Here is a 25,460-nt window from a genome sequence, read left to right as displayed (position 1 = left end):
TTTCCTTTTTGATAAGTCTGGCAAGAGGTCTATCTTACTAATTCTTTCAAAGAACCAGCTTCTAGTTTCTTTGATCTGTTCTACTGTTCTTCTGGTTTCTATTTCATTGAGTTCTGCTTTAATCATTATTTCTCTTCTTCTACTTAGTTTAGGCTTTGTTGTTCGTTCTCCAGCTCCTTCAAGTGTAAGGTTCGTTTGTGTATTTGAGACTTCTAATTTTTTGAGAGAGACTTATTGCTACGTACTTCTCTCTTAGGACTGCCTTTGCTGTGTCACAAAGGTTTTGAAGAGTTGTATTTTCATTTTCATTTGTTTCCATGCATTTAAAAAAATTCTTTAATTTCCCATTTGATTCATTAATTCTTATTTATTTATTTATTTATTTATTTATTTATTTATTTATTTATGAGAGAAAGCAAGCACATAAGCCAGGGAAGAAAAAGAGGAAGAGGGAGCAGCAGACTCCCAGCTGAGCAGGGAGCCTAATGTGGGGTTCAATCCTGGGACTCTGTGATCATGACCTGAGCCATGAGGCAGACGCTCAACCAAATGAAAACCACCCAGGTGCTCCAACCCCATTCACTCTTCAGCATGCTTTTTAACCTCCAAGTGTTTGAGTTCCTTCCAAACTTCCTCTTGTGATTGAGTTAAAGTTTCAAAGCCTCGTGGGCTGAAAATACACATGGAATAATCCCAATATTTTGCTATTAGTTGAGACCTGATTTGTGACCAAGTATGTGATCTGTTCTGGAGAATTTTCCTTGTGCAATCAAGAAGAATGTGTATTCTGTTGCTTTAGGATGTGAGCTCTGTATAAATCTGTGAAGTCCATCCGGTCCAATGTGTCATTCCAAGCCCTGTTTCCTTGTTGATCTGCTTGGATAATCTGTCCATAGCTGTTAGTGGGGTGTTGAAGTCCTCTACTATTACTGTATTTTTATCAATGTGTTTTGTTAATTTGGTTATTAATTGGCTGCTCCCAAGTTAGGAGCATAAATATTTATAATTGTTAGATCTTCTTGTTGGATAGACCCTTTAAATATGATATTGTGTCCCTCTTTATCCCTTTCTACAGTCTTTGGTTTAAAATCCAATTCTTCTGATATGAGGACTCCTACCCCAGCTTTCTTTCTTTTTTAAAGATTTTTTAAAAAATGTATTCATTAAAGACACAGAGAGGCAGAGACATAGGCAGAGAGAGAAGAAGCCTCCTCACAGGGAGTCTGATGGAAGACTCAATCCTTGGACTGGGATCACTCCCTGAGCCAAAAGCAGATGCTCAACTGCTGAGCCACCCAGGCATCCTTACCCCAGCTTTCTTTTGAGATCCATTAGCATGATAAATTGATATCTACCCTGACCTTCAATCTGGAAGTATGTTTAAGTCTAAAATTAGTCTCATATAGACAGCATATGGATGGGTCTTGCTTTTTTATCCAATCTGATCCCTATGTCTTTGATTGGAGCATTTAGCCCATTTATATTCAGAGTAACTCCTGAAAGATAAGAATTTAGTGCCACTGTATTACTTGTAAAGTCCCTGTTTCTAAAGATTGTTTCTTTCTAGTCTATGTTACTTTTGGGCTCTCTCTTTGCTTACAGGACCGCCCCCCCCTTAATATTTCTTGCAGGGTTGGTTTAGTAGTCACAAATTCTTTCAGTTGCTGTCTGTCCTGGAAGCTCTTTATCTCTCCTTCCATTCTGAATGACAGCCTTACTGGATAAAGTATTCTTATCTGTATGTTTTTCTCATTTAGTACCCTGAATGTATCACACCAGCCCTTTCTGGCCTGCCAGATCTTCTATGGATAGATCTGTTGCAAGCCTAATGTTTCAACCACTGTAGGTTAAGAACCTCTTGTATCGAGCTGCTTTCAGGATTTTATCTCTCTGTAACTTGCAAACTTCACTATTGTCAAGGTGTTGATCTATTTTTATTGATTTTGGGAGGGGTCCTTTCTGATTTCTTAGACTTGAATGCTGGTTTCTTTCCCAGACTACGGAAGTTCTCAGCTATGATTTACTCAAATATATCTCCTAAGCACCCCCTCTCTTTATTTATCCTTGGAGACACCAATAATTCTAATATTGTTTCATTTTATGACATTGCTGATTTCTTGAAATCTCCCCTCATTGCCCATTAGTTGTTTCTTTTTTTCCTCAGCTTCCTTCCTTTCCATCAACTTGTCCTCTATGTCACTTACTCTCTCTTCTGTCTCATTTACCCTAGCTGTTAGAGCATCCAATATAGACTGCATCGCAATTAGAGAATTTATTTTTGCAATTAGAGAATTTTTAATATTGGCCTGATTAGATTTCATATCTGCACTAAGAAATTCTCTAGTGTCTTTTAAGGTTTTTTCAAGCCCAGCTAGTAACTTTACCATTGTTATCCTGAATTCCAGCTCTGATATCTTACTTATATCCATATTGATTAGCAGAAAGTATTACCTCTATAGCAGAAAGTATTACCTCTAGTTCTTTCTTCTGTTGTGAATTCCTTCTTCTAGTCATTTTGCTCAAAGAATGAATGAGGGAACAAGATGAAAAATATCAACCACAACCCAAATGAAATATACACTAGACAAATCCAAAGAGGTCAGAAATCAAAAAGGAAAGAAAAAGAAAGAATAAAAGGAGGGAAAGAATATAATCTCCCAAGTGGACAAAACAGGGTGATCCACTTGGTCCTGGGTATTTTGGTCTGTTTATTAAAAGACACTAAATCCTAAAATTGTAAAGAAAGCAAAACTTATATACATACAAAAATTAAATTGAATACAGTGAAAAGAAGCCCAAAATGAAGAATATATCTATAAAATGTAAATGTAAAGATTTAATGGAAATTTAAAGACTTAAAAACAAAGAGCTGAAAAAATAAGAAACTAGTTGAAAAGGGAGAAAAAAAGGAAAATTTTAAACTGAAAGAGAAATGAATCATGAGAAAAAAAAAACCTCGAATTCTATATATTATTTTCCCCTAGTCCTGGAGTTTTACATCCTGTGTGCTCTGTAAACTTGGTGTTTGCCTGTTGTTTCAGCTGGTCTTCTGGGGGAGGGCCCTGCTACACTGATTCTCAGGTGTCTTTGCCTGGGCAGAGTTGCATGGCCCCTTGCTAGAGGGCCAGGCTCATTGTGAGCAGCTACGGGGTGCTTTATGTGGCTTTTGTTCCCCATCTCTTTAGAGGATCAAAATAAAAATGGTCATGCCCTGATCTCTAGTCCCAGAACTGAGAGATACCAGTCTCCTCTCTTCAGTAAACCCTCAAGGATAAGAGGTCTTCACTTTTGTGTGCCAAACTCTGCAGACTCCTGTGGTACGTGCCTGCCTGGATCCTCCTGGTGGAAGGCAGAGGGTCACCACAGTTCTGCTCTTCCCAGGGCCCCTGCAGAGAGCTGTTGCCCAATCATGCTGCAGTCTGCAGTTTCTGGTGACCTAAGAGCCTCCCCCTGGGCTTGCTGACCCTCAGTGGTTTCCCTGCTCCAATGCTTGGGAACTCTGTCAGCTTAGACACCCACAGTCTTCCTGTGACCCTGGGGATCCTGAGGCCACACTGTCCTACCTAGGATTCTGCCCTGATTCACCACCTGAGCACTTTTCAGGCAGGGATGTCTCTCCCTGTAGGAGATTTCTAAAGGTTCCAATACTACGCTCTGGGGCTATATCACTTTCCAGTAACCTGCTTACAGAGGCTCCCTCCCCCTGCCGATTATCTTCCAATATATCCCCTCAGACTCATTTCTCTGCACCTCTTACCCAGGAAAAAGTAGTTTTTCCATTTGTAGAATTCTATCAATTCTTCCTTATATACCTCAGATTGAATTCATATGTGTTCAGAATGATTTGATAGTTATCTAAATTCAAGGAACCAGATGATATGAGGTCTCTTCTGCCATCTTGCCTCCCTCAAGATGATCTTTTAAAGTTGTATCAGGTCATCATCTGCTCAGGTCCTTCCAAAGGCTCTCTACCCAACTTCAAATGACCACATCCTGCAAGGCCTTCCATCATCAGACCCAGGCGATCTCCCTTACCTTATCTCCTATATTCTTCTCCTTGCTGACATCCTTTCTACCTCTTGAATATGCCACTGCATCCTCTCACCTGTCTTCCCACTTGATTCCCTAGTATCCAAACTTTATGCCTTAACTTCCTTTAAGTCTCCACTCAAATGTCATCAGAAACCTTTCACAACCACCACGGATATAAGAATATTCATCACTTTCTGTGATTTTTTTTTGTTCCCTTTAATCTCTTTAAATTCTATTTCATGGCACTTATAACCATCTAAATATTAAAAAATTATCTTTTCTGCTTTTTCCACTTACCATCCCCAGAATATAAGTTCAATGACAACAAGAATTTTCTTGTTTTGCTCACAGCTATATTTCCAGGGTCTAAAATAGTATCTAGAACACAGCAAATGCGCAACTGTTTCTGTTCTTTTAATAATCAGGTCAGAGAGGCTAATATGCCAAGTTTTAAAAATATACAGCAATATCCACAAGTTAGATAAATGGGTCTACAGTTATTGAAGTAAATTTAAAAACAAGAAAGTATACTAACTCAGCAATTAACAAGCTTGCAGTATGCAAGTAGTAAACTGCAAACTATGGCCAAACTTTCAGTAAAATGAAGGTCACATATCTCTCTCTTTAGTTCTATAACTAAATTTAATAACTAGCTATAGCTTTCCCCCCTCCTTTCAGAAATATTCTGAAGTTTCTGTCTAAAGATTAAAAGATATGTTTAAACATATACTTATCTATACTGATGATTGCAGAAAGTAATTATTCTGAGTTAATTGAAATTCTGAAAAATGGCTAATTATGTATTTAATGATTAAAAGAGTGGCTATGCATATATTTGCTTTTGTTAAATATTGATTTAAGGATTCCTAATGTGTTTTTACAACATGTAATTTTGTGAGCAAATTGTGTACAGCTAAAAACATTTGGTATCATAATAATCTGATTTCCTTACAAATACAGAGCACAAGTCCACGGTAAACATTTAAACAACTTAGAGTAAACACATTCTAGACATGTCATTTATTATTAAAGGCTCCAGAGTCATAACTGCTTAATTACAATATATCTGGACTGTTCTTATATTACCTAACTACACTACGGTATTGTTAGTAGTATAACAACTTTACACTAATTTCAATATCTAAAGGCACCCAAAAGAACATACATATTCTTAAAAAATATTAACTGAACTACCAAAAGCAGTAAAACTCAAAGGAAAAAAAGGTCTCCATTAATTTACTCAACATGTATCTAATGAGGATCTAATATATAGGTATTAAGTGCAGTGCTCCCTTTCTATTCACCTAAGTTAATATTAATTCCAGATTAGATTCCTGTACTATCACTTATTAAGGTCTTGTGCAGTTAGTCCATTAAGTTTCTCTGTTTTTCAGCTTTCTTTTAAATATAAAATGAAGGTAACACTTTCCCTTATCCAGTATCTAGCTAGCTAGTACTATATCACCTACTGGTCTCTATATTTGACAATCACATATTGACTTACTTCTTTTACTAAAGCCTTAAACTATTATTTAAATATTTTATTTAACTTTTTATGAATTCCCATATAGATAAGTTTCTTCAAAGCAAAAATTGTAATATATTTTGTATAATCCTCTATTATCAGCTATTATTATTATTATATGTTAAGTACCTGGGAAGAAGGGCAGGGAAAACTAAGCTTTTCTAAATGTACACTTTGTACTTTTGTATGATAAGCCAACCAAAATAGGCAAAAGTGATGTGATTACAATGTGTTTTAGGTTAAACTATCAAAAACCCAACACTTTTGCTTAGCTTGATCTAGTAGTTGAAAGTGAAAAGTATGAAATCAAGCTTATTCCAATTCCTCTTATTTACTGGATACCTACTGCATGACAAGGCTGTGTAAGCACTTTGCACACATGATTAACAATCCTTACAATCATCCTGGAATACAGTAGAATAAGACTTTACTTTCTGAGAAAAGATTATATATAAATAGTATCTAAAATATTTTTGCAGAGGGAGCAGTTGCCATTTATGAGATTTTTTTTTTAATCAAAGATTTTATTTATTTATTCATGAGAGACACAGAGAGAGAGAGGCAGAGACACAGGCAGAGGGAGAAGCAGACTCCATGCAGGAAGCCCGATTTGGGACTCGATTCCGGGACCCCAGGATCACGACCTGAGCCGAAGGTAGATGCTCAACCATTGAGCCACCCCAGGCGCCCCTGAGATCTTTTTTTAAAAGACAAACTTGAACAGTGGGGTACCTGCATGACTCAGCTGGTTAAGCGTCCGACTCGATTTTGGCTCAGGTCATGATCTCAGCGTCCTGGGATATAGTCCCACATCTGGGTTTAGTGGTGAGTCTGCTTGAGGATTCTTTCTCTGTCTCCCTCTGTCTGCCCCCCTCTTCACAAATGCACACACACTCACTCTTTAAAGAAATAATTTTTTTTTTTTTAAAAAGGATAAATTTGAACAAGCTTGTTTATAATCGTTTCTTCCAAAAACTAAAAAGCCAGATTGGGGAAAAAAAAAAAAAAAAACCCACAAACAATCAAAACAAGAAAGAAATCAGGAAAAATGGATGATCTTATAAGAGAAGAAACATATTACTCAAAAAAACCTACAAATAGGGGCACCTAGGTGGCTCAATGGTTGATCATCTTTTGGCTCAGGTCGTGATCCCAGGGTCCTGGAATCCCACACTGGCCTCCCTGTGGGGAGCCTGCTTTTCCCTCTGCCTATGACTCTGCTTCTATCTCTCATGAATAAATAAAATCTTTTTAAAAAACTATAAATAAAAAGTCCAAAGGGATTTAGACCAATTATCCAAAATAACAAGAGAATTTAATCAGTCACAGGTCTATGCATAAATATTAGCTGTATTTCTATATACACCATCAAGTTAGAAAGCATAATTTAAAAAACATTTAGCACCTCTACCAAACACACACACCCCATAAAACTGTAAAGTACTTAACACCAGATAAATAAAATAGATGAATAAAATAACAGTAATCATTACATACAGTCATTTGTTGCTGCATAACAAATTCCTCCACAACTGAAGGGACTAAAACCATTTGATTTTGCTAATGATTGTGTAGTTCATGTACTAAAGACATCCTCACTTGGGGTCTCCCATGTGGTTGAGTCAGGCACCCACTGAGGCTACAGTCATCTGAAAGCTCACCTACACTAGATGTCTGAGATGACTCACTCATGTGGCTAGCACTTGAGGCTGCAAGTTCCTGAGATCTCAGTTGTGGCTGTGGCTATTTTCCACAAAGGGGTCTCAGAATAGTTGGACATTTCACATGATGGCAAAGTTCCCCCAGATCAAGCATGCTCAGAAAACCAGTGGCTATCTGACCTTTCTGACTTGGCCTCAGAAATCAGGCAGTATTATTTCTGCTTCAACCCAGATTCAACAGGAAGGGAATCATGCTCTACCTGTTGGTGGGGAAGTAGTAAGGTCATACTGTAGAATACCAATTAGGATGGAAATACTTTGTAGGTATCTTTAAAAATCTACCACAATCGGTATGCAGAATATTAAAAAAGACAAAAGAATATTCCATATTCATAGGTAGGAAAACTGGACAATGTAAACATGTCGATTTTCTCTAAATACATGTATAAATCCAATACAATTCCCAACAAGACTATATGGACTTTGACAAGCGGATCCAAATTTCATATGGAAGAGTAAAGAGCCAAGTATAGCCAAAACACTTCTGGAAAGGAAGAATAAGATGGAAGCACTGTGCTACCAGATATCAAGCTTTATCATAAGGCTGTCTTAAGATAGCGTGGAACTTGATGGAGAAATAGACAAACTGACTAGTGGAATAGAAAGACCAGAGACAGCCTCAGAGATATGGAATTGTGATATGTAAATAGCATTGTAGAAATCAGTTAATAGTAAGAGACAACTGGTTTTCTGAATGGAATAAAGGAAATTTTATTTGTATCTACTTCATCTGAAATCTAATCAATTTCAGATGGACTAAAGACTTAACTGTTTAAAACAAAACATTTAAAACATTCAATAAAAAATATAGGAAAATATCTTCTTGATCTTAGGATAGGGAGCATTCCTTGAATATGACATCCAAAGCATGACCATAAAACAAAAGATTGACAAATTAGACTATGTTTAAATTAAAAACTCCTTTCAACAAAGATGCTATAAAGTGAAAAGATAGTTTTTTTCTTCTATATATTTTTTTTATTGAAGTTTGATTTGCCAACATATAACACCCAGTGCTCATCCTGTCAAGTGCCCCCTTCAGTGCCCGTCACCCAGTCATCCCATCCCCCTTTCCACCCCCTCTTCCACTCACTACCCCTTGTTCATTTCCCAGAGTTAGGAGACTCATGTTTTGTCACCCTCTCTAATTTTTCCCACTCATTTTCCCTCCTTTCCCCCATAATCCCTTTCACTATTTCTTATACCCCGTATGAGTGAAAGCATATAATGATTATACTTCTCCGACTGACTTACTTCACTCAGCATAATACCCTCCAGTTCCATCCATGTTGAAGCAAATGGTGGGTATCCGTTGTTTCTAATGGCTTAGTAATATTCCATTGTGTGTGTGTGTGTGTGTGTGTGTGTGTGTATAAATATATACACACATCTTCTTTATCCGTTCATCTGTCGATGGCCATCAAGGCTCCTTCCACAGTTTGGCTATTGTGGACACTTGCTATAAACATTGGGATGCAGATGTCCCAGCTTTTCACTGTATCTGTATCTTTGGTATAAATACCCAGTAGTGAATTGCTGGGTCATAGGGTGGCTCTATTTTTAACTCTTTGAGTAACCCTCCACACAGTTTTCCAGAGTGGCTGTACCAGTTCACATTCCCACCAACAGTGCAAGAGGGTTGGTTCCCCTTTCTCCACATCCTCTCCAACATTAGTTATTTCCCGTCTTGTTAATTTTCACCATTCTCACTGGTGTGAGGTGGTATCTCATTGTGTTTTGATTTGTCTTTCCCTGATAGCAAGCAATGCAGACCATTTTCTCATGTGCTTGTTGGCCATATATATGATGTATGTCTTCTTTTTTTTTTTTTTGTATGTCTTCTTTGATGAAATTTCTGTTCATGTTTTTTGCCCATTTCATGATTGAATTGTTTGTTTCTTGGATGTTGAGTTTACTAAGTTCTTTATAGATCTTGGATATTAGCCCTTTATTTTATTTTTTAGAAAGATTTTATTTATTTATTAGAGACAGAGAGAGAGAGAGAGGCAGAGAGAGAAGCAGGCTTCATGCAGGGAGCCTGACGTGGGACTCAATCCCAGTTCTCCAGGATCAGGCCCTGGGCTGAAGGTGGTGCTAAACCGCTAAGCCACTGGGGCTGCCCCTGATATTAGCCCTTTATAAGATAGTTCTTATTACATATCTCTAATAATAAATCTAGAAAACCTATTGTAACTGTTCACGAAACTGTTCAAAACTAAGTTTTACACAAATTAGCAAAGACCTAGCCTACACACATAATTCAGGGAATATATGAATAAAACTAAGTAAACACCTAAAAACAGTTTCAATCTCTTCTAGTAGTATACATAAATCTTTTGTGCCAGATGGAGATCAATAATGTAAATATATATATACTTTAATCAGTAAACAAACACTTTGACCATAAGCACTGTCTCAAGAAAGTAAGTGATTTTTACTGACATATTGAACAGTGAAGAAGTAAGAAATCCTAGTTATAATAATCTCATTGACATTTACATGCTTAATAACATTCAATAAACAATCTTGCTGAACAACAGGTACTGTGGGATACACAAATAGCAAAGACACAATCCCTGATCTTCAGGTCTATAATCTAGTTAGCAAGCAGTAAAATACATATATGGAGAGGCAAGTCTAATTTCTACTAGACCTCAAGTCAATCTGTTTTTTTCCATCTCCAATATCTTTGTAATCTCTCCTGAACAATCTCTTGCATTCATTTCACTCTATCCTAATCTATTCACTATACCGCAGCTATAGAAGCCTTTTTGAAATGCAAGAAGACCAGAGATGCATTCTTTGGAGAAACAAACCATAGATTCAGAAACCAGGCACAGGGCTAAAAGAGATTTATGTGAAAGCCTCTACTGAACAGCCTTCACTTAGTCTGCTTTTATAACTGAAAAATAAGTATCCACTCGCCCTAGGAGAATGAGGATTCTTCTTTAGAAAACTAAACCAGAATGAACCTCCTTCAAGGAAAATGCCATCATTTGCTGATTCTTGCAATTAAAGATTAAAAAAAAAATAGAGCAAAAAGAAAACAGAGGAATCAATTATCAAATAATTTAAACCTCCCACTGAGTGGCTCGGTTGGTTAAAAATCTGATTCTTGATTTCAGCTCAGGTCATGATCTCAGAGTCCTGGGATCGAGCCCCACATCAGGCTCCATATTCAGCAGTGGTCTGCTTACGGATTCTCTCTTCCCCTCCTGCCCGTCCCCTCGCTAGCACATGTGCAATCTCTCTAAAATAAATAACTACATCTTTAATAACTAAATAAACAAAATTTCCCAGAACTAGTACAGAACTTAAGTTTTTAGATTGAAAGAGTCCAACACAAAGCATATCATCAAATTTGAGAACACCAGGATTAAACAGATTACAAAAGCTCCCAAAGAGAAAAAAAAAAAGGATCTCATACAAAATTTGGGATAGCAGACATCAGATTTATTAAGGGCAACACTAAACTAGAGAACTTTCAAATTTGAAAGAATTCCAACTAGAATTCTATACCTACTGTTTTAGCAATCATGTATGAGGGGAGAAAAAAGGTATTTTTCAGATTCATAATAACTTAAATATTTACCTCCCAGGTTCCCTTATTTAGAGATCTACTAAAAGATGTACTCCAACAAAACAATGAAGTGAACCAAAAATAATTAAGGGCACGATATCCAGGAAAACAGGGACCCAACAAAGAAGAGTAGCTAAGGAAGTCCGAGAACAGCAGCTGTGCAAGAAGCCTAGAAAGCAAGTCCAGATTGGGATTGGGAAGAGGGCTCCAGGAAGGAGTCTTCAGGATAAAGAATGGATAGTAGTATATTTGAGCATATGAAAATTATTACTGATAGCATGGAGCAGAGATGTGGAGCATTTAGGAAAAAATTAACTACAAATAAACAGAAAGCCAGTGGCATAACAATGTAATAGTCTTACCTGAACTGTACGCCCTGCATTGATATGTTCTTCATGCAACTTGTCCCATATTCTGCACCTTTGATACTATATCAAAAAGACAAAATTACAGTTTTTTTAAATTACTAAACTTATTACTTCTAGTTACCACAAAAATCTCCACTCACCTAACCAAACTTAAATATACCAGATAAAAGTTATTGACTTAATAGTGACAATTAACTGTCCAACGACAAGTAGGAAATTTTAAAAAACATTACAGACAAAATTCTGGCAAATGGTAAAGGAAATAAAAATAATTTATTTTACTGAAAAAAGATGGTATACTTTGTCTTGCAAATTCTTTGGAGATGAAAAAAATGAGAATGTAAACAAATATGAAAAATTTAAAAATTCAGTATATCATGAGGTATTCTTACTATATATGAAGAAATTTAAGTTTGTCAATGAGAATGTCAAGTACTAAAAACTAAATCTGACTTTGAGAAAAAGTAACATTGATACTGTAGACTAGAAAGTACAAAAAATGAGAATGAACATCTAATATACATGTTTCAGTTTTTACCAAAGCACTGTTTAGCTTTCAGAGTTTCAACCAAGAAACTTTATAAGCATGATAATGGAAAATTCATTTGACAGGAACTATAGCAAAATGTGGTAACATCACAGCACAACACTTAAACAGAATATAAACATCAACATCAAACATCACATATTATATATTTTAAAAAATCAACCTAGAAATACTGTGAAAGGACAGATACATGAAAATGTGCCATACAGGGGCACCTGGGTGGCTCAGTTGGTTAAGTATCCAACTCTTGATTTCAGCCATGATATCAGGGTCATTGGATCAAGCCCCACATCAGGCTCCACACTGAGAGTGGAGTCTGCTTAAGACTCTCTCCCTCTGCCCTTCCCCCCCAAAATAAATCAAATCTTTTCAAAAAAATTTTTTTTCTTATTTTTAAAATCTCTTTGAAAGAAATTCTGGGGCCCCCTGGGTGGCTCAGTGGTTGAGTATCTGCCTTTGGCTTAGGTCATGATCCTGGGATTGAGTCCCCCATCAGGCTCCCCACAGGGAGCCTGCTTCTCCCTTGTCTATGTCTCTCTCTCTGTCTCTCATGAATAAATAAATAAAATCTGAAAGAAAAAAAAAAGAAAGAAAACTCTGTTCAGGGGCACCTGAGTGGCTCAGTTGGTTCAGCCTCTGCCTTTGGCTCAGGTCATGATCCCGAGGTCCTGGGATTGAGCCCCATGTCAGGCTCTCTGCTCAGCAAGAAGCCTGCTCCTCCTTCTCTGTCTGCCTGTTCCACCACCACCTCCAAATCGTACCCTCTCTCTATATATCTCTCTCTAATAAATAAAAAAACTAACAACAATGTATTGTTGGGCTAATAACATACATGAAAGCAAATTATATGACAATAATACTATAAAGACCTTGAGAGAGAAAATGGAAGTATATTGTATATTTTTATAAGGTTATACAGCTTATGCATAAATGTATGCTACACTTCATGTGTAAGAACCTTATAATCATATATATGTGTGTGTGTGTGTATATATATACCAATGAGACTGATTAGATTTGATTTTGTATCATATAGTTTTGTGCTTCATACCTAAGCTGAACAGTCCATGCCACTCATTTTCATACTTAATTATATATCACCTATTATTCTCAGAATATTTCATAATTTATTTCCTTAACTGAACTGTATACTTCTTGAGGATTAGAAATCTAACTTTTTATGAGCTTTTCAGTGCTAACAATAAAAGAAACACCAAACATTAACAAACACTTAGGAAAAGCTAACATACATTTATTACTTGTAATTAATGATTTCTCATTATGCCTGGGAAGATTGAACACAAGCATTTATCTCTGCTCTTTTCTAAAACCCAACTAAAATGGCAATAAAGAACTTTAAAAGGTATACATTCACAAGACTCATGAAAATACAACAGTAGATATCAGCTGACAATAAATTTTAACAAAATTTTAGAAGCTGGAAAGATTACAGACATGTTGCAACTGACTTATATCTGAGAAAGCTGCACCATGAGGTTGCAGAAGGGGTGAGTGGCATGGAAGAGGCAGTGAGTAACAAGCCAACAGGCACACCACCACTCCTGAAAGACTCAAGTAACCAGAACTACCAGCTACTCAGGAGGATGTGTAGGGTGGGGCAGAAGGACTGGTTTAAAGTTTAGGTAAAAAAGAGGTAGTCTACCAAACGCTCTATCTCTGTAGGCCTGAGCAACTACACTGCCCCTACCAACACAGAAGACCACATTCCAGAAGAGTATCTGGTGGTTCCCCATTAAAACAGACCTTTTACTGCTCACCCCTGCAGGTAACAAGACCCCACCTACCTCCTGCTACACACACAAATACCTTCCAATTAGCACTCTTAAATATCAACAGCTAGCCAAGGAATGCCCATAATACTGCAGGCTGACACAAAGAAGAAAAGGAGGGAAAAAGGGGAGTGCGGGGGCAGAGAGAAAGAAATAAATTTGAAAGGGAAGAAAGAATAAAGACACTCAGGGAAAAGAGACAAAGAAGTAGATAAAAACTTAAAAATAACAATAAAACCACCAGAGAGATGCTATGATACTGCATCCATGAAACAAGAACAGGAGGATTCTCTTTAAGAGAAAAAAAAAAAAAAAGAGAGAGAGAGAGAGAGAGAAAAGAACAGAAAGAAAAAAGAACAAAAATATGATCTCCATTATTTTATCTTAGCTGGAATGTGGATGTAATAGCTGAAGTTGGAGCTGCTATTTTACATGCAAGATAGAAACAAGTTGAGGATCAGAGAGCAAGATAAAAAGAGCCTGGGTCTTTAATGACTGCTGAGCTGCCACTGCAGCCCGGGAGTGCCTCTGTAACTATGAGAGATTAAAAATAAAAGCAAAAACAAAAAAAGTCTATCTGATATAATACACTATTTTGGGGTTTTCTGTGACTTGTAGCGATATACTAACACAGTACATGCAACACAGTAGGTTTTCTCCTAACCCTACAATAACAAAGAAAATTATGCTCCAAGCATATGATCTTGTTTCTATTAACTACGCTTAAGCCTACCTTCCGTTAGCCCAGAAAACTGAATGCTAACACTTCAAATTTCAGCACTGCATTCTAATCAAGTCTATCATGTATAATAAAATGTAATGCTGAAGGACCTATGGAATACAGTTCCAGATGTCCATAGCACACTACTCTCATTGTTTTCAGATGTTGCAGAATCACTCCCCTAAGGCTTACCTTCAATTTCCCTTCAGCATGACTTTCTTCTTTTAAATTCACATTGGATGACTGACGGCTAACATAATAAATATTTTATCTTTCTACACCCTTCCCTCAGGAAGAATATGGCTTTTTTTAAAAGTGAGGCACTGTCAAACACCTGGAGTCCAAACCTAAGTTCTTAACTCTTTTGTCCACAGTGAACACAGCAACTTTTAAATATGCTTACATTGCCACAAACTACTAAAATATGCTATTCAATCTTATATACATAAAAAGTCACTTTCATGGTAAAACTAGAAATCCTAGAGAAAGTATAACAACCAAAAATATGGAATAAAACATAGATCAACATGAGCACATTAGCTTCAGATATCATCTATATTGTAAATTATAATTATTCTGACTTTGTCTAAAAATTTCACATTAAGTAAAAATTTCACAAAATGCTCAAAGAAAATGTTATGGCAGTGAAAGATCAACATAACTGGAATGATTTTCTTATGGCACAACTAATCCAATCAATAATAAATCCTTTCCTACTCCACCTGCCTTGTTCCCAGGGTTCTGACTTTTCCACTGATGACTGACCAGGTGGTACATGTGGCTATGATCTGAAGGTATGACTGCAGGCACTTTCATACAGAAGAAGTATAAGAAAAAGGAAATCTAAGACATGCTGAACCTCAAAGGTAATATAAGGCAATAAAGGAAAGAAATGGTCTTAATAGATTATAGTCCACCTATGTCTGGCTTTCAGAATCAATTCAACTGCCAAATTCTAGTCTTCTTTGTAACTGAGCGCTTTGATACGAGCTCAGTCTTTAAAACACACCTTATCAATCTACCACCCAGATATGATCAACCAAGTAAACAACTCAATTTCTGTATCATTATAGTGCTAAAAGAACAAGCCCTCCTCATTAATAATCAAAGCACAGAGCCCTGTAATTTGTTTCTGCTCATGACAAGAATAACCAGTTTAACAGAAAACTCCTCCACCCTAAAAAGTCACAGTACTTATTGTTTACAAATAAATAAAAACTTAAGAGATGACAAAATAGCAATCTTAAATTCTATATTTGCATTAAAATTTTCATCTTAATACTCTTGGCACTTATTTTCTGTACTTTTAAAAAAAGATTTTATTTATTTGAGAGACAGCAAGAGAGCACACAGGCAGCAGGGAGGGATAGAGGGAGAAGCAGACTCCCTGCCAAAGCAGGGAGCCCAATGTGGGGCTCAATCCTAGGACCCTGAGATCATGACCTGAGCCAAATGCAGACGCTTAACCAACTAAGCCACCCAGGTGCCCTATTTCCTATATATTTTTTAAAAGACTTAAATATTAGGAAGACAGATGGTATGTACCGGGGAAAAAGCAGCTGACATTCTTAGTTGTATATCACCTCACTCAAGTGAGGGTGATAAATACTGTTTATACTAAAGGCTTAATGAGCATTTCCACCCCACCCCCACCACAAAAAAATAATGGAAGACCATACAGCTTAAAATTTATACCTTCTCTCTGAAGGAGCAAATCCCACTGACCTGTCCTACAGCAAATAAAAAATATAATCTGCTGCATCAATGCTCAGTACCCAGTAAACCTGATGTTCCCGTGAATGCCGCACCTGTTCCACCAGATGCTGGGAGTCCAGGTTCTATGCAACCTTTACCATGGTCCAAAAGACTCTTCCCTCTACCTGTTTTCTAAATGGACCCCTAGGTGGTTATTTCCCAATTTTGGGGTTTCCTCAAAGGGAAGAAGTCAATTTGGGAAATTCCCTCATATCGCATGATGATTTATCTTTTTATTCCAAGTGCACCTGAAGAAGACAGGAGTTACTGATGGACACCAAAGTTCAAAAGCCTTGCCATGGGGTGAATGAAATGAAGGCAGGTCCCTTTGCCAAAGTTCACTGCCTTCACATTATGGTGCATTATCAAACAATCTGTATGCTAATTATTAACTGCTTAATATGTCAGTATGTACAATCTAAAAGGTATAGTTTCTATTCTTACATCCCTCCCTAAAAAAAGGAATAATATGAAGTATATTTGTAAAATAAAACCCAGTAGAAAAGAATGAATGTTGCTAAATCAATAGGAGATGGATGTCTTAGCAAAGCCTCTTATTTAATATTCTAAGTTTAACTGAAATACATAAGTATAAATCAGAATTTGTAACTGTTTCTTGTGGTAGAAAATGAAAAAACTCACCTTCTCAATATTTATCTGGTGTTTTCTTAGCCTCTCCAAGTCTGTTGGTATTACTATCTTAATGAATTTCTGGATAGCTGGTTCAAGACGGCGTAATTTCACTTTTTCTTCATCTTCAGACATCCTAAAAAAATGTTGGGTCACTTCTACTGTCAGCAACTGTCTTCTATACTCAGATAGAAAAACCTAAGGGAAATATTTAAGAATGTTTTTAATCAGTTGCTGTTATTTTTAAAAACCAACAATTAGGTAATTTTATTTACAACTTATTCTAAATATATATATTTCAACTTAATTCTGGACTTGAATGACTTAAGAAACATTTTGAAACCTTCTTTCTACAGATGTATACACAATCTAAAATGTTTAAAAAAATAAAAAATAAAATGTTTAGAAAACATGAAAAAGGATAAAATAAAATCAATCACCTCCTCACCTGTAGCTAATTATTCTTTCCATTCTGATGTATGTCTTTCCAGGTTTTTCTCAAAATAAGAATGCATACATTTAAATACCTTTTTAAAATTTTTAAATGATGAGTTTACTGTCCAGGTTTTCATTTCCCAATGTATCTTGGACAATGACTAAACTTTTTTAAAAAGACAGCAAATAGCAAAATAAAACATTTCATTCTTAACATTTCTGCTTGTGTAAACTCCATTTCTAACCTCATAATGTAATACTTCATAATTATATACTTCAAATATAACATCATATGCAACTCTTCTCACTGACATCCTTTAAACTGCCTCTTCCCTTTCTTACAAAGTGATTATTTGCATCGTCAACAACCAATACAAATAACCAGTGACAGAGCTGGAATAAGAACTCAGGGTTCCTGGGAGTGCAATCAAATGCGCTTTCGAATTCACCAACAGTTTTCTAGCAGTGTTCCAGAACGTCCAAGGGTATGCCTCTGGGGCCAGGAGAGGTGAAGCAGTCTCCAGGACCCCATGCCTGTTTCAGTTGGAGAAAATTTACTTCTATCTATTTCGTCATAAATTTGAACTTGTTAGATTTTACATCAATAAAGGGCTTCACTGCCTAAGCTTGAAAACCACTATTATGCAACCTTGCTTTCACGCCATCTCGTTAGCCCACAACCTCTCCTATATTTAAACAATTTTTTTGACTATGTCAATCCAATAGGTTATGGTGTCTTAAACCAGGATCCATTCAGAGGTTTGCAAATATACTTTATGGAGTCCCTGAATCTTTATGAGTAATTGTGAATGTATTCTTGAGTTATTTCAGAGGACAGTCCATTGCTTTTATGATATGAAAAACAGAAAAGAGATCATTGCAGAACCATGAGGAACTGTAACTCTAATGTTTCTTTCTTTCAATTGAAAATCTTTAAGTGTTGGTTATACATATCTCATCAACTTAGTAACTTGGTCTTTATGTTTAAGCTTTAAAGCAAAAAGGGGTAATCTCCACACACCAAAAATAAAAAGAGTTCAACAGCTACACTATTGAGTAGGAACTGGATACACATGGAGAAGTTCATTGCCAAGAGTCCACAAGCCCAGCAAAACAGGAAAATTCATAGCTAATGGACTAGAGATAAAAATCTAAAAAGAAAATTAAAATAGGTAAGTTAAAAACATTCAAAGATATAAAGGAAGGAATAGAATCCTTTTAAAAATTAGATAGTACTATGAAATAGTAGCAGGCTAATCTGAAAAATCGAGTACAAATTCGAGAAAAACCTCAAAAATAGGTTAAACAATAAACTGTAACTGAAGGGAGAATTATTGATTGGAAGATATCAGTCAGAACACAGAGGAATAAAGAGATGGAAAACATAAAAGATAAAGTGAGAAGCTCAATAACAAATAGGAGTCCCATAAGGGAAGAATAAAGAAAGTGGTGAAAAGGCATTATTCAAAGTGAACATGCTGAGAATTAAGATGCAAGACCTCAAACTGAAAATGCACATAAGCCTCAAGTAGCATAAATTAAAAAAAAAAAAAAAATTTCCGACACATGGAAGCGAAACTGCAGAATGTGAAGGGCAAACAAAAAAAATCTTTAAAAAAGAAAACCAGAGATAAACTAAAGCAACAAAAGCAGCAAACTTTTCATCACAGATATCAAAAGACAGGAATATCCTCAAAGTGCTGAGGGAGTTGGTATATGCCCCAGTAAATTATTATTCAGAAGTGAACGCAAAATAATTTTTAGACATACAGAGTTTATAACCAAGGCCCCTCATTAAAAGAACTACTAAAAGGCACACTTTAGCAAAATCTAAAGGAGATGAATGCCAAGGAGCTATGAATATAATATAATATACTGTTACTGGGTGGATAAATGAATGAAAGGATTTATTTTGAATATTCTGATTAAGTATAATAAAAATCTTTACATGTAAATTATTACTGTTCTATAATACATTTTTATAGCAGCATAGTGGTATTTTACATAGATGCTCCATAATTTAACTAATCATCTATTGTTGACTGCTTAGGTTGTTCCCAATTTTTCACTATTATAAACTACGCTAAAGTGTAATTTTTATACATAAATCCATATAACCATCTATGATGTTTCTTCAAAATAAATAATTAGAAATTGAATAGGTACACACATTTTTTATGGCTTTCGAGACCAAGTGTCCCAAAAGGTTGTACCTGTTTACATTCCCTGTTTACATTCCTGTTTATATTCACTAGCAACATATCAAAATATCCAAATATCCATATTCCCACCAACACATAGTACTATATTCTCCTTAAACTTTCAAAAATGGTGTCTCATTGTTTTATTTTGCATTCCTTAAATTACTGGTGGCATTGATTTATTAGCCATTTGCTTTCTTCTTACGAATTGCCTGCTGTGCTATATCTATTTTACTACAGGGGATGTCTTTTTCTTATTATATTCAACATATAATAGACTCATAAATTACCGATTGTCTCACAATGTTCCCAGTTTATCACATTGCTTGTATTTTTTTCTGTCATGCAGATTATATACTATATGAAGATACCTTTTTATCCACCACCATTCCTTTTTTTTTTTTTTTTTTAACAATACTGGTTCTCAAAAGGTGCTGATGGAACTAAAATATTTCTTCACATGTCCCTTCTTCACTATTACTAATCCTATCACTCCAACAGTGCAATGCACAGCACCTTACAAGTGTCTTAATTGGCTTCCCTTTAAACTCTTTCCCCTCTCCAATTGTTCCTCACAGATTACCACCAATTAATATTTCTAGAACACCAATTGCAACGTTCTCCTCTGAACAAAAACTTCCAAGAATTCCCTATTATTTGAACAAGAAAATACAATGTTCAATCTAAGTATTATCACCCAATTTCTACTTTGGGCTTTGCTATGATGCTCCCTCTGTTTAGATGCCCTTTTATATCCCATCTGCCTCTAAAATTTATGTATCATTTTATATACAACTCTAATGATTCTCCTTTCTCCTCCACTAATCAGTTTATAGTATATGTAAAAAACCCCGATTATTGGATGTTTGACTTGACACTGTTTCCTTATGCTACAATGACAGATTTTTTTCCAGTTCCAGAAGTGATATTTCTAGGTCAGAGTTACGCATGATTCTGCTCTTCAGCTTTCTATCCAAGGAAAACCAACCGCCTCATAAAGACCATCTATCAGGGAAGACATTCCACCCCAGGAACCTCCCAACATACATTTCCAATTCTTGTTCTCCTTTTGGCCGGTATTTTTTTTCTCTTCTCCATCATTTCCATTTTTTATAAATTACAACAAAATGTCTACAGAAACTAAAATGAGAACATATTGTTCAAATAATTGCTTAAGTCATGATGTTACTGGGATACCTGGGTGGCTCAGCGGTTTGGTGCCTGCCTTCAGCCCAGAGCGTGATCCTGGAGACCCAGGATCAAGTCCCACATCGGGCTCCCTGCATGGAGCCTGCTTCTCTGTCTCTCTCTCTCTGTATCTCTCATGAATAAATAAATCACATCTTTAAAAAAAAGTCATGATGTTACTGAAATGGAAAGTTGTCCAGCAGTGGCTCCAATCATAAAATAGCACAAATATGGTTTGTAAGTTGTTAAAGTATAATCCAACATTCAAGACATAGTTTCAAAATAAAATTGAAAAAATAAAAAATAAAATAAAATAAAATTGAACAACAAGTAAATGTATTTCACCATCTCGATTTTTCAAAAAACTGGAACATACTTCTGATAATTAAATGACAAAAATAAAAAAATACATTTACATTAACTTCACAACTGTGTAAAATATGCTTATGAAAAAGACAAAACATAGAAAAATGCCTAATTTTCCAAACTTTTGTAGAGTTGATTTCTTGTAACATTTTTTTAAGTGTAATGAAATATTTGGGGTGATAGTTGTTTTATATCATGACAGTGGTGGTAGATACACAATTATATGCATTTGTCAAAACTCATGGAATTGCACATTACAAAGAATGAATTTTTGAAAATTAAAAAACAAAAAATGTGGAGGAACACAAAATGGAACACAAACCATAAGAAAGGAAACTATATTATCAATGAATAGCATAACCGCACTAAAAGTAGAGGAAGAAAATAACCTAAGTAACTCTGGAAAACACTATTCTAACTGGATACTACAAGGTTAAAGACCATAAGAACTATATACGATTCTACTATGTTCTAATTAGAAAATTTATTTTTTATAGGAATATGTGTTAGAAATCCTGAAAATCCTTTATGTGTACACCAGGACTGAAGAAATAAGAGAATATTTTGTAGAGCATGAAAGTCAGATTTCTGTCAAAGAAAGAAGTAACAATTAAGAGGCATGGGTAGACTGAACCCTGTGGTTTAGGTTTACAAATGGAACTCTCAGAATGAATTTTTGTTTTTTTAAAAATATATATACTCAGATGTGAGTACATAGACACACTTAAATACAAAAACAAATCTTTGTGTATCCATGAAATATGTGGATATATATGTATATAGCTAAGAAACATATATTTACAAATAAACATAACAAACGATATAAATAAAATATAATACTTAATTTTTCATAATTACATAAGTAATAAATAGAATGATATATTTTATTTATATATAAAGGAAAAATACTTATAAAAATAAAATATATATTTACATATAGTCCTAGCTGTTTTCTGCAAAGAACCACAAACAATAATATTCTAGTAGCAATGAGCACACCAAGTGCCCTGATCTTGGTGTTTAAATACCACTCTCCAAAAAAGGAAATCACGGATCCTTGGAGAAGTGGGTGATCCAGGACTGGGGCAGAGAAAACGCAAGATAAACGTGGAACATCTTATGGTGCCAGAAAGTAAGGAAGTTCTCAAAGAGAGATGGAAGCCTGTCAAAAGGAAGCAACCTGAAAAAACTCCCAAGGGCCAAGGCTGGAACAACCTGAGACATAAATAAATAACAAAAATAACCAAAAAGTAAAATAAATGAGTTCATACTTATATAAAAAAAATAACTGACTAAACAAATGGAAAGGGGCAAGTCTTCCTTACAGAACTCCAATTAATAAAAGAAGGAATGGGGACGCCTGGGTGGCTCAGCGGTTGAGTGCCTGCCTTTGGCTCAGGGCGTGATCCCGGAATCTGGGATCGAGTCCCACATCAGGCTCCCTGCCTGGAGCCTGCTTCTCCCTCTGCCTGTGTCTCTGCTTCTCTCTTTCTGTGTCTCTCGTTAATAAATAAATAAAATCTTAAATAAAAAAATAAAAGAAGGAATGAGGGGAAACAAAAAATCACCACTAGAACATAATAGTAATCATTGCTGAAGGCCAAGATCCACCAATGGATGGTAAAATCAGCAACTGAAAGTTTGAGGAGAACAACATATTTGCATAGTTTAGAAACTCAAGATATCCATTCATTTCAAGGGGAAAGCAGTTAATTTACATTAGAGAATCCTGGCAGACACCACCTCAACCAAGTGATCAACAGTAATACCAAAAGCAGTGTGTCATAACATGAACCCTTCGTGGGATGGACTGAGAAGGGTACATCCACTTCTGTGGTATCAACAAAAATGCATAACTTTAAAAATGCCTAACTTTAATTGTAAGAAAATACCAGACAAGGGGCAGCCCGGGGGGCTCAGTGGTTTAGCGCCGCCTTCTGCCCAGGGCCTGATCCTGGAGACCCGGAATCGAGTCCCACGTTGGGCTCCCTGCATGGAGCCTGCTTCTCCCTCTGCCTGTGTCTCTCTCTCTCTCTCTCTCTATGTCTCATGAATAAGTAAATAAAATCTTAAAAAAAAAAAATCAAAAGAAAATACCAGACAAAACATAACTGAGGGACACTCTGCTAAATAATTAACCAGGATTCTTTAAAAGTGTTAAGGTTAGGAAAGACTTAAGACTAAAGAGCCATGCCAATTAAATGCAATGTGGGATGTTATACTGGATCCTGAAATAGGGGGAAAAAAAGGACATTAGTATAAAAAAGTCAGGAAATCCGAGAAAAAGGTAGCAATTTGGTCACTAGAATTGTACCAACGAGGGGCGCCTGGGTGGCTCAGAGTCTGCCTTTGACTCAGGTTGTGGTCCTGGTGTCCTGGGATCAAATCCGGCGGGAGCCTTGCTATTTCCCTCTGCCTATGTCTGTGTGTCTCTCATGAATAAATAAAATCTTAAAAAAAAAAAAACGTACTAATGATACTTTATAATTTTTTATGACTGTACTTATGGTTATATAAGGTGTTAACATTAAAGGGGGCTGCAGAGACCTTTGTTACTTTTGCCACCTCTCTGTAACTGGAAAATCATTTCAAGAATAAAAAGACTCTCTAGGAAGGTCTGATGTTTCACCGGAAACGGGTCACTTAGACTAACACTGGCGGGGGCCTGCGGGGCAGGTGCTCTACAAACGACCCTGACCCTTTTCGGGGCTTACGACTACGATCATCACCTGGGTACCATGACTACTCCTGTTTCCCGTGAGAAAAAAAGTACTGGGGGGGGGAGGGGTTACTACATGATTTAGACTATTTACTGTATAAGTTAAAAAGCCCCATTTCTCAGAAAAAGTCCCCAAGTGCCAGCGACCTTCGGCGTCCCCCAAAGCGACGAGCGGCCGCCTCCCAGCGCAGGGATCCACACGGGCCCCAGGCAGGCCTCCCCGAGCTCCTGACCCGGGGACTCTGGAAGGCAAGGTCACGGCCCCTGCTGCTCCCTGGGTCTCCCGCCTGAGCCCTCCCAGGCCGGGCTTATCGAGGGCGCAGCTGCGGGAGCTTCCAGAAGCACCGGCTCCGGCTCCGGGTCCGGGTCCTCCGCCCCTCGCGGGCCCCCGAGCCCCACGGCGCCCCCCCCCCACCCCCGCCGCCCCAACCAGAGAACGGATGCGCGGGCGGCCTGGGACCACGCCCCCGGGCGACCCGGGCGACCCCGACGGCCCCGGGCCCAGCCTGCGCCGCGGGCACGGCAGCTGCAGGGAACTTTCGCACCCCGCGACCCCGGGAGGCCGCCTCCCCACACCGGCTTCGCAAAGAGCTTCCAGAAACGAAACCGGCGCTTCGGGGAGCCGGGAGGAGCCTCCCAAGCGCGGGCACGCGGGACCTGAGGCCGGGCTTCCCCAGGGGGCGCCTCTGCGGCGCGCGGGCTCAGCGCCCGGCCCTCAAAGCCCGTCCGGGCCTGACGCCCCCGAGGCGGCCTCCCGCAAACCCCTTACCTCCCGCCGGGGCGCTCGAGGCCGCTGGCTGTGCACGGCGCAAGCGCGGGCGCGGCGGGGCGGGGCGTCGCCAGGGGGCGGGGCGTCGCGAGGGGCGGGGCGGTCCCGGGCCACGCCCCCTCCCGGCCCGCAGGAGCCCTGCCGGGTGGGGCCGCCGACGCCGTGACGGCTGCCGGCCGCGGGGAGGATTTAAGAAAGTGGGCTTGGCGTCTGTTTGCGGGGTTGCAGCCCTGGAGCCAGGAGGAAAGAGACCTACAATCACCTCTTAGGTCTGCTTGTTGTCTTTTCAGTAGGACGTAATTCACACACGCATAGCTTTCTACATTTTTGCAAAGTTTGCTGTCTGTTTTCCTGTTTACTTTTTTTTATTTTTTAAGATTTTATTTATTTATTCATGAGAGACACAGAGACAAAAGGAGGCAGAGACACAGGCAGAGGGAGAAGCAGGCTCCATGCAGGGAGCCCGACGTGGCACTCGATCCCGGGTCTCCAGGATCAGGCCCTGGGCTGAAGGCGGTGGTAAACCACTGAGCCACCCGGGCTGCCCTGTTTTCCTGTTTAAACAGGAATTTTTTTTTTTAATTTTTTTTAAATTTTTATTTATTTATGTTAGTCACAGAGAGAGAGAGAGAGAAGCAGAGACACAGGCAGAGGGAGAAGCAGACTCCATGCACCGGGAGCCCGACGTGGGATTCGATCCGGGGTCTCCAGGATCGCGCCCTGGGCCAAAGGCAGGCGCCAAACCACTGCGCCACCCAGGGATCCCCTAAACAGGAATTTTATGGGCAGGCTGGCCGTGCATTCTGAGCTTTTTACACATGCAGAAACTGAAACTCCGAAAGGTTGTGCCTTCTCTCATTCACCACCGCACCCCCCCCCCCCCAAACCTCGTGAGATGGACAGGACGCAAATCTTAACAACTGGTAACAGGTGCAGAAATTGAAGCTCGGATGAGTTGTGATTTTCCTTCCCATCAAAGCCGGGGGAGACCATGCTACTGTCCTTATCCCAATTTTATAGATCATGACGCTGAGGTTAAACAAAGAGTTTTAAGTGACTCACTCAGTTCAGCTACTTAGTGACAGAGCTGGGAACTCCACTGGGTTTCCTAAT

At 37.9% G+C, this 25,460-nt stretch overlaps 1 protein-coding gene across 5 annotated transcripts in view; it reads right to left on the bottom strand.

Moving 5' to 3' along the window:
• STX17 (syntaxin 17) overlaps positions 1-24,416 on the bottom strand; it is a 72,990-nt gene extending 48,574 nt beyond the window's left edge. For 3 of the 5 annotated variants that reach the window (XR_013388169.1, XR_013388168.1, XM_077912698.1), the window contains exons 1-3: positions 24,348-24,416; positions 16,682-16,867; positions 11,221-11,286 (exon numbers count right to left, since the gene is read on the bottom strand). Coding sequence is in view for 3 of the 5 variants with exons in the window: in XM_077912698.1 (XP_077768824.1) it covers positions 11,221-11,286; positions 16,682-16,804 (189 nt within the window). In the remaining 2 variants the exon portion in view is untranslated. Of the gene's footprint in view, positions 1-11,220; positions 11,287-16,681; positions 16,868-20,502; positions 20,649-24,347 lie in introns of those variants that run through there. The other 2 variants (XM_077912699.1, XM_077912700.1) reach the window with 2 other exon arrangements.
• Between the last annotated feature and the right edge of the window lie 1,044 nt (positions 24,417-25,460).

The sequence above is a fragment of the Canis aureus genome, chromosome 10 (assembly GCF_053574225.1).
Source record: "Canis aureus isolate CA01 chromosome 10, VMU_Caureus_v.1.0, whole genome shotgun sequence".
NCBI lineage: Eukaryota > Metazoa > Chordata > Mammalia > Carnivora > Canidae > Canis > Canis aureus.
Note: the sequence above shows the minus strand (reverse complement) of the source record. Positions and strands in the feature narration are given on the sequence as shown.